A 12,525-nucleotide genomic window follows, 5' to 3' on the forward strand; every position below is an offset into this window, starting at 1 on the left:
TAGTCTGAAATACAGGTAGTCATTGACTTATGACCACAACTGAGTCCAAAATTTCTGTTGCTGAGACAGTTGATAAATGAGTTTTGCCATATTTTATGACTGTCATGACCTTTCTTGCCACAGTTGCTCCTGCAGTTGTTGAGTTAGCAACATGGTTTTAAAGTGAACCTGGCTTCCCCATTGATTTTGCTTGTCAGGAGGTTGCAAAAGGTGATCACACGACCCCAGGATACTGCAACCATCATAAATATGAGTCAGTTGCTAAGCATCTGAATTTTGATTGCATGACCATGGGGATGCTAAAAAGCTTATAAGTGCAAAAAGTAACCATAAGTCACTTTTTCAGGGCGTTGTAACTTTGAATAGTCACTAAACAAATCGTTGTGAGTCAAGGACTATTTGTATGCAAGTTTCTGGTCAAGGGAGCAATCATAATTTATTTCATCTAAGACTAATTCTTCATAGATTTTTATCTATTCTTGTGGCTGCGCAATTCTGAATATTAAAGCCCACAAGTCTTAAAGTTGCCACAGTCAGTCATGCCTCAACTAGAGTATGTATACAAATGCGGCAAGATATGTATGACATGAGATAGATAGATAGATAGATAGATAGATAGATAGATAGATAGATAGATAGGTAGGTAGGTAGGTAGGTAGGTAGGTAGGTAGGTAGGTAGGTAGGTAGGTAGATAGATAGATAGATAGATAGATAGATAGATAGATAGATAGATAGATAGATAGATAGATAGATAGATAGATAGATAGATAGATGATAGATAGATGGATGGACAGAGACATGATGATAAATGATACGTAGATTAAATTAGATTTGGAGCTGGAAAAATCTGAATACTCACTAGGAAGCTGCAAAGGATTAAAAAAAAATCTAACTTTGCATCACCTGGGTTTTTGCAATTCCAAGGTTGAATTAGGGGTTAAGATTAGACCATAAAATGTGCTAAAATCACAAAATATTAAGGGCTTAAAACAGCAGTTTCCAACCTTTGCAGCTTTGCAGCCCGGCTGTGTGGGTAGAGGGGAACAGGGCAGCAGAGCCCTTGCACAAGTGGTGGGCATACATGCACAGCTTGACTTGCGTGAGCAGTGGGTGTTGGGGACCCCTGTCTTAGAACATTTGCTTGCCTTTTTTATTTACATAAAAATGTTGCACTATCAAAGATTTTGACTTCTGTTTCCACAGTGGACCAATATTTCAATCTCTGTCTTTTCTACAAATACTGATTGGGTAGCATTTCTCCAAGGGAGTAGCCATGACGCTGCCAGTTAGCAATTTCTATTTTGTGAGTAACATTCATAACAATAACAAATAAAATATGTTCCATGAAAATGTATTCACATTTAATATGTTTACGTATTTCTAGATTGCAGCAATTAGTCCAGCCGACATATGCTATGATGAGACATTGTCAACTTTGCGGTACGCTGACAGGTAGATTGATTTCACATCCTGTAGAATGAATGGGTAGTTTAGAATCCAATTTAAGACAAGGAATTAACTATTAATAAACTGTTATTTGACAGCTGGTTTGGTGTAGTAGTTAAGGTCTCAGGTTAGAAACTGGAAGACCGTGAGTTCTATCCTGCCTTAGGCACAAAGTCACATTCTCCCAGCCCTAGAAAGGAGACAATGACAAACCATTTCTGAAAAACCTTGCCAAGAAAACTGCAGGGACTTGTCAAGGTAGTCTCTGAGAATTGGACATGACTGAATAGAAGAAGAAGAAACCCTGTTATTTATGCCACATGCCATTATGCGGGGTGTCTGGTATATTGTTATCACTCATAAGATTTACTTCTGAATAAAAATTATCAATTTTTAATTTACTGTATTTTTGACACTATAAGACTCACTTTTCTCCCCCAAAAAGTAGGTGGAAATGTCTGTGCATCCTATAGAGCAAATATTGCTATGTAGGAGGGGTTTGGTGCAGTGTCACCATCGCCTGTCACCTCTGCTGCCTGTCACCTCTGCCACCGTTCATCGCTACCGGAGAACGCTGGCGCCTTCACTGCTGAGCAGCTGATTGGTGGTTGGATCAGACTCCCAGAATCTTATTCTTATCTTATTCTTATTTTAATCTTATTCTTTTAATCTTATTTTAATTTTAATCTTTTTTTATTTTTATTTTTATTTTTTTAATTTATTATTATTTTTTTTTTATTATTTATTTTTTTTTATTTTTTTTTATTATTTTATTATTTTTATTTTTATTTTTATTTTAATCTTATTCTTATCTTAATCTTATTCTTATCCCAGAATAAGGGGCGTGCATAAGAGCACAAAAATGCCTACCGTTCCTGTCCTATTGTTCCCTTCATCATATCAAATTGATATAGTTGATGCATATTTTTTTACATATATGTATATATTTTCTTCAAAACATGTTGTTTTATCTATGACAATTGTTTGTGTATACTGTTGTGACAAAAAGAAATTAAAAAAAAAAAGAATACCACCAACAACTGTTCTAGGCAGTAGGAATCGTATCCGCTGCTGTTCGCTGACACTGCTAATCGCTGCCAATTGCTGCCGCCATTCGTCGCCAATCACTGCCACCGAATGGCAGTGGTGGCAATCAGCATCAATCCTTACTGCCTAGAACAGCTGATTGGCAGTATTCCAGGAGGCCGATCTAACCATCGATCAGTTGCTCGGCAGCAAAGGCTCCAGCATTCCTCAGTGGCAGCAGCAGCTCAGCTCAGTTGACTGGTGGTGGGCGTAATGGAGCCCAGTATCAATATTTTTTTGGATTCTTTACTTCTTCAAGTCAGTACTGTAATTTGCATTTTTTTCCTGTTTTGTTTCATCTAAAAGAACGAAAAAAATAAAAAACCAAGCTGTGATAAATTCAGGAACAACAGCAAAACTGATAAATGATCTCAAGATTGAAAATTGTAATTTGTTGTCCAGATTGTCCAGCCTTGGGAATTCTGGAAAAACAGTAGTAGATGAAACAAGTATGTATTTTGCAGCAAAAATACCATAATTACTGGATTCTAGACTCTTTCCTGTATTTTCTATTGTCTGGAAGGTTTCACACAATAGAGATGGCCTAGATTCAATACTGCCTGGTGTAGACATAAAAGTATTTTTGCTTGACCATGAGTAACCTTTCTTTTCGTGATTGTTTTTTTAATTTGAGCCCTGCCCTGTCTGTCCTACACACATGCTATTAATCACTAAGAGTCCTCTGAAGCAGCTTATTAGAGAGACAAATATCATGGGAAAGATAGTCTGAGCCTTAGTCACATACAAGTACTAGACCCCTGAATTGCTCAGATGTTGGTGAGGACCAGGAATATCTTCTGGGGATTAGATCAAAAGCATCCATTTCCAGAAGAAGTAAATTTGATTGGTTGGACACATACAACACATTCCAAATGTACACATTTTGTATCTTCTATAATGATCCAAATACTGATCCGCTCTACATCTTCTGGAGATGAACTCTCATTCTATTCCTCAGCAGAGACATTCTTGGTCATCACTGACCTCTGAGCAAAGGTGGGCGGCACATGAATTAACAACCGGTTTGCCCCAGTACCGAAAATGTGAGCATGCATGCGGCCTTTTGAGCATGCGCTTTGCTCACACACGCATTTGCAAGCATGCACATGGTTTAAAAACTGCAGCTAAATAGAATAGAATAGAATAGAATAGAATAGAATAGAATAGAATTTTATTGGCCAAGTGTGATTGGACACACAAGGAATTTGTCTTGGTGCATATGCTCTCAGTGTACATAAAAGAAAAGATACGTTCATCAAGGTACCAGGGCCTATCCACAGGTCACAACTACCAGTTCGCCCGAACCGGTCCAAATCAGCTGAATCCCACCCTTGCCTCTGAGCAATTCAGGGGTAAATTCTTGCATGTGATTGGGGCTTGGATTATGTTTCCCATCCTAAACCCTTCTTTAATAAACTACTTCAGAGCAGGGGTCTCCAATTTGGTCCCTTTAAGACTTGTGGACTTCAACTCCCAGAGTCCCTCAGCCAGCAAAGCTGGGAGTTGAAGTCCACAAGTCTTAAAGGGACCAAGATTGGAGACCCCTGCTTCAGAGGACTCTATGAGTTAATAGCATGTGTAAAGGACACACAAAAAATGCTCTGTGTAGCTCCTTTTTGAAGAGCATTCAGAACTATAATACCATAGAAATAGTTGTAGTGGCTTCAGTTGGTTTTCTAAGTATAATCCATGTCTAATGATGTCCTTCAAAGCTCTAAATCAAGGGTGTCCAAACTTGGCAACTTTAAGACTTGTGGACTTCAACTTCCAGAATTCCTCAGCTAGCAAAAACTGGCTGATGAATTCTGGGAGTTGAAATCCACAAGTCTTAAAGTTGCCAAGTTTGGACACACCTGCTCTAAATGGCTTAGCACTAGGATACACAGCTTATTTCAGGCCAAGTGCCTTACTTCACTAAAAAATTGGGGGTGAGTAGGGTTAATACCATAACTCAATTAGACTAGATTTTGTTTACATATGCATTTAATGAAAATAGAACAAATATGATATACTATAATATTGTCTATTATATATTCGTGTGTTTGATAGCTCTGCCTTAAAAATTAAACTTGGGAACAATCTTTAGGGATCTCTAGGATTGACACCCACTATTTTGGAGATCATTTATAGCAGGGGTCTGCAACCTTGTCAACTTTAAGACTTGTGGACCTCAGCTCCCAGAGTTCCTCAGCCAGTTTTGCTGGCTGAGGAATTCTGGGAGTTGAAGTCCACAAGTCTTAAAGTTGACAAGGTTGCAGACCCCTGATATATAGGCCTGGGAACTTGGGTGATACCCTTTCAGAGTAGGAAAATGTAGGAAAAGCTTCTTTCTCTTGCAGTCTTAAGTTAATTTTTGGAGGCACCTTTTTTTTTTCAGGGACACGTGGATATAATTCCTGCCTGAAAAGATTGTTTCAGTATTTAAATATGTTAATTGCTAAATATATAGGAATCAGAAATTTCTGTGTATTTCAGTGTTACAATAGCTTCAGTGATACCTAATGGAATTAGTAAGCTGAGAGAGGATGTTAATTAAATTATTTTGTTTTCTTTTTGTATCCTAATTTGGTTTCCTTGTCTTTTGCAGAAGAGCTTCGTTCCCTGCTGGCGGAAAATGAACTACGGATTCAAGCTATTCAAGCAACTTGGGAATATCGTCTGGAAGAAGCCCGGAAAGAATGGGAACAGCAATATGCAGCAATCACTCAGGTCATGGCTTGTGATGCAGAAAGCTTGTCACATTTCTCTGGAGCCTAAGCTCCCTCCAGTGGCTTCTCACTATGGTTACCACTATTAGAACAAAATACAGGTCTGGGCCTTACAACTGGGCCTTACAACTGGTCACTTTAGTAGTTGGATCAACAAGGCAACGTTTATATTTATAAAGCAATTGTCAATTTTTTTTCTTCAAAAAACAACTGAATTGTTTTTTCATTCATTTTCATTGAGAAAGAAGAAGAAACTGTTTCACTCCTCATCCAAGAAGCTTCATCAGTTCTGATGGCAGGTGGGGGTGGGTGGAAGGATAGGTTTTGATAGGATGGGCCGGGAATAGAAGGATTGTAATTCTTTGCAGGCATCTGGTCACATTGGCACTCTCTGAAACGGGTCTCCAACCTTGACAATTTTAAGACTTGTGGATTTCAACTCCCAGAATTCCAACTTCAAAGTTGAAGTCCACAAGTCTTAAAGTTGCCAAGGTTGGAGACCCCTGCTCTGGAAGGCGTTAAGGCCACTTGAGAGGGTTTATCTGTGCCCCCAAAATCTGTTGAATCAGGGTACAATTGGTTGTGGAGTCTACTTGGAAGGGCTGCAAAGGCTGTGTTGAAGACTGAAGATAGGTGATGTCTTATTCTTCCCCTTCTGTTGGTTCAGTAGTTTCAAATAAGAAGAAATAAGGAAATAATTTCCTTCTTATTTCAATGAAGGAGAGCACTCTTGGGGAAGGGAAGGTAGAAGTGTTTTCTGAAAATGCTACAGCTTTTTTCAAGTGGGCTGAACAAAGACTGCTTCCAATAAGATTCAATTACTTTCCTCCAGAAATTTCCACAGCAGCTAGTGAGCAGGCTAAACTATTTTATGTTTAGCAACTCCGACTCTTCATGTCAAAAGTGCCTAATCTCAAGTCTTCAGGATGCAGGTGGCCTCTGGAAGCTTTGAATTTGCCTCTCTCCCAAAACCTTTCTCAGCATTACCCCCTGAGTAGTATTTTTAAATTTGACGAAAGAGAAATGCTGTTTGTGTTTAATGAATTTATTTTTAAATGGCAGGAAGTGATAAAAATCTAAGTTATGGTTTGCTGTGGGGCCTCCCTTGCGTTTTGGAAGACAACTCCCAGGATTTGAACTTCAAGAACAAGTATAGTTCTCCTTCAGTCCAGATGTCCATCTTTGGAATGAGCTATAGAACTGTACTAGTGCAGGGATCTCCAACCTTGGTCCCTTTAAGACTTGTGGACTTCAACTCCCAGCTTTGCTGGCTGAGGGACTCTAGGAGTTGAAGTCCACAAGTCTTAAAGGGACCAAGGTTGGAGACCCCTGTACTAGTGTGTTGGGGGGGGGGGAAAGGTGTAAGAAGAAAGTACAACAAATGAAAACACTGTCCTGAGAACAGAAGAAATAATGGTGCAAAAAATTAAATTCTCATAGATGGTGATATACCTTTAATACCTATTAATATATATGTGAGGGGTTTCCAGGATATAAAAGCAAACATTCATACTGTTAATACTCAAATCTGGAGAACTATCCCTGTAGCTACAAAGATTCCTGCTTCATAAAGTTTCAGATGTCCTTAGAAGTATAAATGCCAAATAGGTATGATTTTGTTGTCATACTAGATTTTTAAATCAGAAGAATGATTTTGAGAGGAATACAGTACACAATGGCACCGTTATTTATAATAGCCCTCTTTTTCAGAATTCCTTGGGAAAAGACCAAATGTATTCATTACTTAAAAGGACTATGTCATGGGATTCTCAGCATGTGGAGGAAGAGTAGCTGCAGAAATAAGATTTCTTTGATTCTTCAGCAGGAGAGACAGATGACGGAAACTTTTCCATATCTTGTGAATATTAACGAAGACCCTCAACTGTCAGGAGTTCTGAAGTATTTCATTCAAGAGGGTATTATTTTGTTTAACTGTAACATTTCCTTTTGCAAAACAGGTAGTCCCTGACTTACAACAGTTCATTTAGTGCAGGGGTCTCCAACCTTGGCAACTTTAAGACTTGCGGACTTCAATTCCCAGAATACCTCAGCCAGCAAAGCTTAGGAATTCTGGGAGTTGAAGTCCACAAGTCTTAGTGGTCTTCCGGGTGCGCTTTAAGATTTTGGTCACCACCTTTAAAGCGCTCCATGGCTTAGGACCCGGGTACTTACGAGACCGTCTGCTGTTACCGTTCGCCTCCCACCGACCCGTACGCTCTCACAGAGAGGGCCTTCTCAGGGTGCCATCCGCCAAACAATGTCGGCTGGCGGCCCCCAGGGGCAGGGCCTTCTCTGTGGGAGCTCCCACACTCTGGAATGAGCTTCCCCCTGGTTTACGTCAAGTACCTGATCTTCGGACCTTTCGCCGTGAGCTGAAAACGCACTTATTTATTCAAGCGGGACTGGCCTAAAATTTTATTGGGTTAAAATTTTATTGGGTTATTTATATTTTAATATTTTAATTTGTTTTAAATCTGGCCATTTTATAATATGCTTGTTTTAATTTCTTTTAATATTGATATTGTGATTTTTTACTTGGCTGTACACCGCCCTGAGTCCTTCGGGAGAAGGGCGGTATAAAAATTGAATAAAATAAATAAATAAATAAAGTTGTCAAGGTTGGAGACCCCTGATTTAGTGACTGTTTGAAGTTACAACGGCACTGAAATCGGTGACTTATGACTGTTTTTCACACTTACGACCATGGCCGCATAGCATCCCTATGGTCATCTGATCAAAATTCAGATACTTGGCAACTGACTCATATTTACGACCGTTGCAGTGTCCCTGAGTCATGTGTCCCAGAGCCATCTTTTGTAACCTTCTGACAAGCAAAGTCAGTGGTAAAGCTAGATTCACTTCGCAACCTTCTTACTAACGTAACAGCTGCAGCAGTTCACTTAACAACTGTGGCAAGAAAGTGGAGCAAAACTCACTTAAAAAATGTCTCGCTTAGCAACAGAAAATTTGGCTCCATTGCGATTGGTCCCAGTATTAAGCACTCGATGCATAAACAAAGGCATTCAAAGAAATGTAAGAACTTACAGCCTGTTTTTTTTAATGAAAATTGTACCAGTATCTTAAGGAAAGGGCAAACTCAGTGGATCACTAGATCTTTATCTGTTTGTTAGTTTTGTTAATTTTCTGTTAACTGTTTGTTTTGTATGTTCCTATTATGGACACCCTTGGGTAACCTTCATTGATCTGATACTCTTTATATATGAATAAACTCTCAGAATTACAAACAGCAGAATATTGGCCATTCTGGCTTGGCAATCTAGGACAGGGGTCACCAACCTTTCGGACCTCAGGGACCACTAAATTCATAATTTTAAATTCCATGGACCACTAATATGATCTGGGTGACTGTGGAGGCATGACTAGGTGATCATTTGACTGGGTGGGCATGGCCAATTCAATGTCACTCACATCAAGGGGCACCTCGCCAGCCTCTACTCATTCCTCCCACCCATTCCTCTCCTGCCTGCCCACCGGGACTCCTTAGGGCCCCAACAGGAAGCAGTTGTTGGAGCTAAGTAGCCACCATGAGAAAGAGTTGGCAAAACAGCTGGCTCAGTTCAAATTGAATCTGACCAAGAAGGAGGCTCAGCAGAAGAACCTCACTGAGGACTACGAGCATAGGCTTTCCAAGCAGAGGGAAGATCTGCGGGAGTACAAGACCAGGTACTGGTGCTTGGAGGCTCAGCAGGCTGAAATGGTCAGCCAGTTCCAGGACATGATATAGTCCCACTGGAACAAGGCCCTCCAGCTCTTTGCCACCAGCAGCACTTCCCTCTAGCCTTCGCCCAAAGCCCCACACCAAGAAGCTGAAGCAGACCCCAAGTTGGAATTTCTGCCCCCCTCCAACCCACACAAAAAGACCCCAAATGGGGAGACTCTCTGCAGCAACACAAACATTCATGCACATATCCGGCCCAGGGGGTGTAATTTGAGGACCCCTGATTTAGTGCTATATAAAAAATGCAAATAATTTTTCTGCGGACTACCAAAATTTTCTCACAGACTACCAGTGGTCCATGGACCACCAGTTGGTGACCGCTGGTCTAGGAAATACAGTTCCAGTGCATCTGGAAAAAGCCCATTTGCAATAGACTGATCTAGATCAATATTCAGTATGACACAAATTTGCAAGACAAATGTTTTTCTTTCAGGGTCTTCTGAGGTTGGCCAATCTCCATCAAACACAATCATCCTCAGAGGTTTGGGGTATGTATCAGAACAATTCGGTGCTCACTATCAGAGAATGCGTGAACTTGATGAGGTTATTATTGGGTTTTCTGTATTTTTGTGCAATGATTATTCAGGCAGGTATAAAATCACTCTAAGAAGCTTATTAAATAAGAGGCTTATTAATACCTTTGTCTCCCTGTCTCACAGCTGTGATATTCTAGGCATCTCTCTGAATAGCTTAGTATGTAAGAATTTTTTTCCTTAGTGTAACAAAGGAATAGACACTCTAAGACAAATTATGTGTTACATATTTATTTGTCTTAGGGTCCATTCCTTTCTTTTGGATCATAACAACCTGAGTCTCCAGACACATATGGATCATCAACGCCAATGGTGAAATCCATTTTTTAAAATTATTGGTTCTGTGGGCGTGGCTTGGTGGGCGTGGCTTGGTGTGCATGGCAGGGGAAGGATACTGCAAAATCCCCATCCCCTCCACACTCCTGGAAAAGGATATTGCAAAATCTCCATACCCACCCCACTCTGGGGCCAGCCAGAGGTGGTATTTGCCAGTTCTCCGAACTGCTCAAAATTTCCACTACTGGTTCTCCAGAACCTGTCAGAACCTGCTGGATTTCACCCCTGATCAGCGCCCTTTCTTTCTCAATGTCTTTCAACTACAATTTGTGGTACAATTCTTGCCACCATTTTGAGGCAGGAATCATACAACCATTGTAACATGAGCTTTAGATAATTACAAGAAAATGTAAAACTTTAAAACATTTCCTCCCAGATTCAGTGCTGAACATTTTGAAACATTGCTTTATCTTTTCCAGCCCTTACCCTTTCAAAAATCTTAAGCTTGGCTAAATAAGAAGCTATTGCAGGAGTAGATAATCTCTTGCAGCTTGTGAGATGTGAAAGGGTTGGTAGTGACTGAAATAGAAATGTGTGATATACAAAGTAAGGACATTGTCATTGAACTTTAACATCCTCCCTTCATTTTCTCCTCATTCCCAATGATGTCTTCTTTGTTCCATATATGGTTGTGTTACTAGCCGTCCTCTTATATTTCCTGGATTTATAGCAGGAAACCCTTTGACTTGTGGTATGAAGTGCTTGCCTTGCTCTTTTCCAGCATTTTGGATAAGCACGCAACATTCACGTACACCGATGGCAAAGTTACTATCTCTCCTTGGGATAAATGTAAGGTCATTGTGAACGGAGTACCCATTGTGGTGAAAACTAAACTTCAGCATCTGGTGAGTTTTGTGAGGATTTGTCATTTCTCGCATGTCCTGGTGTGTCTCCTACCTCAGAATGCTATTGCTCCAAAGTACAAACCAGATGGCACTTGAAACTCATCTCTGCTACAGCTACTGAGCAAACTGGATTTTCAAACTGAGGCTTAGGATCATTTGGGAAGAACTCAGTTTCCATTAAGAGAGAGTAGATGCAAGTATTGTAGCCACCAAGCTGAACGTTTTGTTGAACATTATGGCCTAATTAGTATTTTGGCAACCTCTCCAGTTTTGTATTTTATACAGGCAATATAAACAGGAAATTAATCCAAGACTTGGCAGATACCAGAGAACATCAACTGAATTCACAGCTTGTATAATCTAAAGCACAATGGAATATTATACTTTGGAGAGAAAATTATTACTTTGGCTATTGTATAAGCATCAAAGGGAAAGCAGATTGGGTTCACACACGCTGTAAATTCTTTAACTATATTTTGTTGACTAAGAAACAATTTGTGTTCAAAAAGCAGGGTAAGTTCACAAACAAACCACACAATGGCATTGCTATAGGACCCAGTATCTTGTTTCAATGAAACAAAGTTTGCCCAAGTAGTGAGGAAATTAGACTACATTTGAAACAGGCAATTTTACTTTTCGACTCTTCCTCTTGAATGTAGAATAGAGTAGAATTCTTTATTGGCCAAGTGTGATTGGACACACAAGGAATTTGCCTTGGTGCATATGCTCTCAGTGTACATAAAAGTAAAGATACCTTCATCAAGGTACAACACTTACAACACTTAATGATAGTCATAGGGTACAAATTTAACACTTAATGATACAATGATACTTAATGATAGTCATAGTCATAGGCTACAAATAAGCAATCAGGAAACAATATCAGTAAAAATCGTAAGGATACAAGCAACAAAGTTACAGTCATAAGTGGAAGGAGATGAGTGAAGGGAATGATGAGAAGATTAATAGTAGTGCAGATTTAGTAAATAGTTTGACAGTGTTGAAAGAATTATTTGTTTAGCACAGTGGTAGTCAACCTGGTCCCTACCGCCCACTAGTGGGCGTTCCAGCTTTCATGGTGGGCGGTAGGGGTTTTGTCAAATTGTCAAATTATAAATTTTATAAAGAAAAGTTACTTCCCTACTTTATAAATCACCATTACTGTGGAACCGGTGGGTGGTTAGAAAATTTTACTACTATCAGAGATACAAAAGTGGGCGGTAGGTATAAAAAGATTGACTACCCCTGGTTTAGCAGATGTAAAACTTATCTTAGAAGCATTTTTTAAAGTCTTCCAGATCAAATCCATTGCAGCCAAAAATGAACAGCACACTTACTCATTGATTTGTTACTCTCACATCCCACTTTCCTCAAGGACTTCCAAGATGTGATTTCTGGTTCTTTCCCCTCTTCTCTGCTGTTTTATTTTCACAATAATTCTGAAAGCTAGACTGAGAAATAGCAAAATCATTTCAGGGTAAATTGGAGATTTGAATCTTTCCTTTTGGATGTACTGGACACTTGTATTGTACATTGTGCAGAGCACAAAGTGCTTCATTACTTAATTTTATTAAAAATAAAGTCGTTTTAAGTAGGCTAATATTGCATTGGTATTATCTGTGCATTTTAGAAAAAGGGGCTAATGTTGTAAGGAAACAGATGGCTTAAGGCCACATGCTGAGTTTGTAGTTAAGCCATTTGAAAGAGTTCTTTTCACTTAAGAGCGCAGTGATTTTATGTGTTTTGTATTTCTTCTTTGACAATCTATGCATTTTTATTTTGTGGTTTTATTTTTTCTGTTGCTCTGTCATTATTTTAAAAGCAAAAAAAAA

The 12,525-nt window shown here is 39.4% G+C and overlaps 1 protein-coding gene across 1 annotated transcript in view; it reads left to right on the plus strand.

The window, feature by feature from the left end:
• Positions 1 to 12,525, plus strand: part of LOC131189142 (kinesin-like protein KIF28P) — a 45,642-nt gene that overhangs the window by 18,210 nt on the left and 14,907 nt on the right. Inside the window, exons 7-12 of the mRNA XM_058165040.1 lie at positions 1,385 to 1,452; positions 2,839 to 2,981; positions 5,120 to 5,241; positions 7,066 to 7,156; positions 9,413 to 9,467; positions 10,570 to 10,693. Coding sequence (XP_058021023.1) covers positions 1,385 to 1,452; positions 2,839 to 2,981; positions 5,120 to 5,241; positions 7,066 to 7,156; positions 9,413 to 9,467; positions 10,570 to 10,693 — 603 coding nt within the window. The remainder of the gene's footprint in view (positions 1 to 1,384; positions 1,453 to 2,838; positions 2,982 to 5,119; positions 5,242 to 7,065; positions 7,157 to 9,412; positions 9,468 to 10,569; positions 10,694 to 12,525) is intronic.

The sequence above is a fragment of the Ahaetulla prasina genome, chromosome 1, assembly GCF_028640845.1.
Source record: "Ahaetulla prasina isolate Xishuangbanna chromosome 1, ASM2864084v1, whole genome shotgun sequence".
Taxonomy (NCBI): Eukaryota; Metazoa; Chordata; class Lepidosauria; order Squamata; family Colubridae; genus Ahaetulla; species Ahaetulla prasina.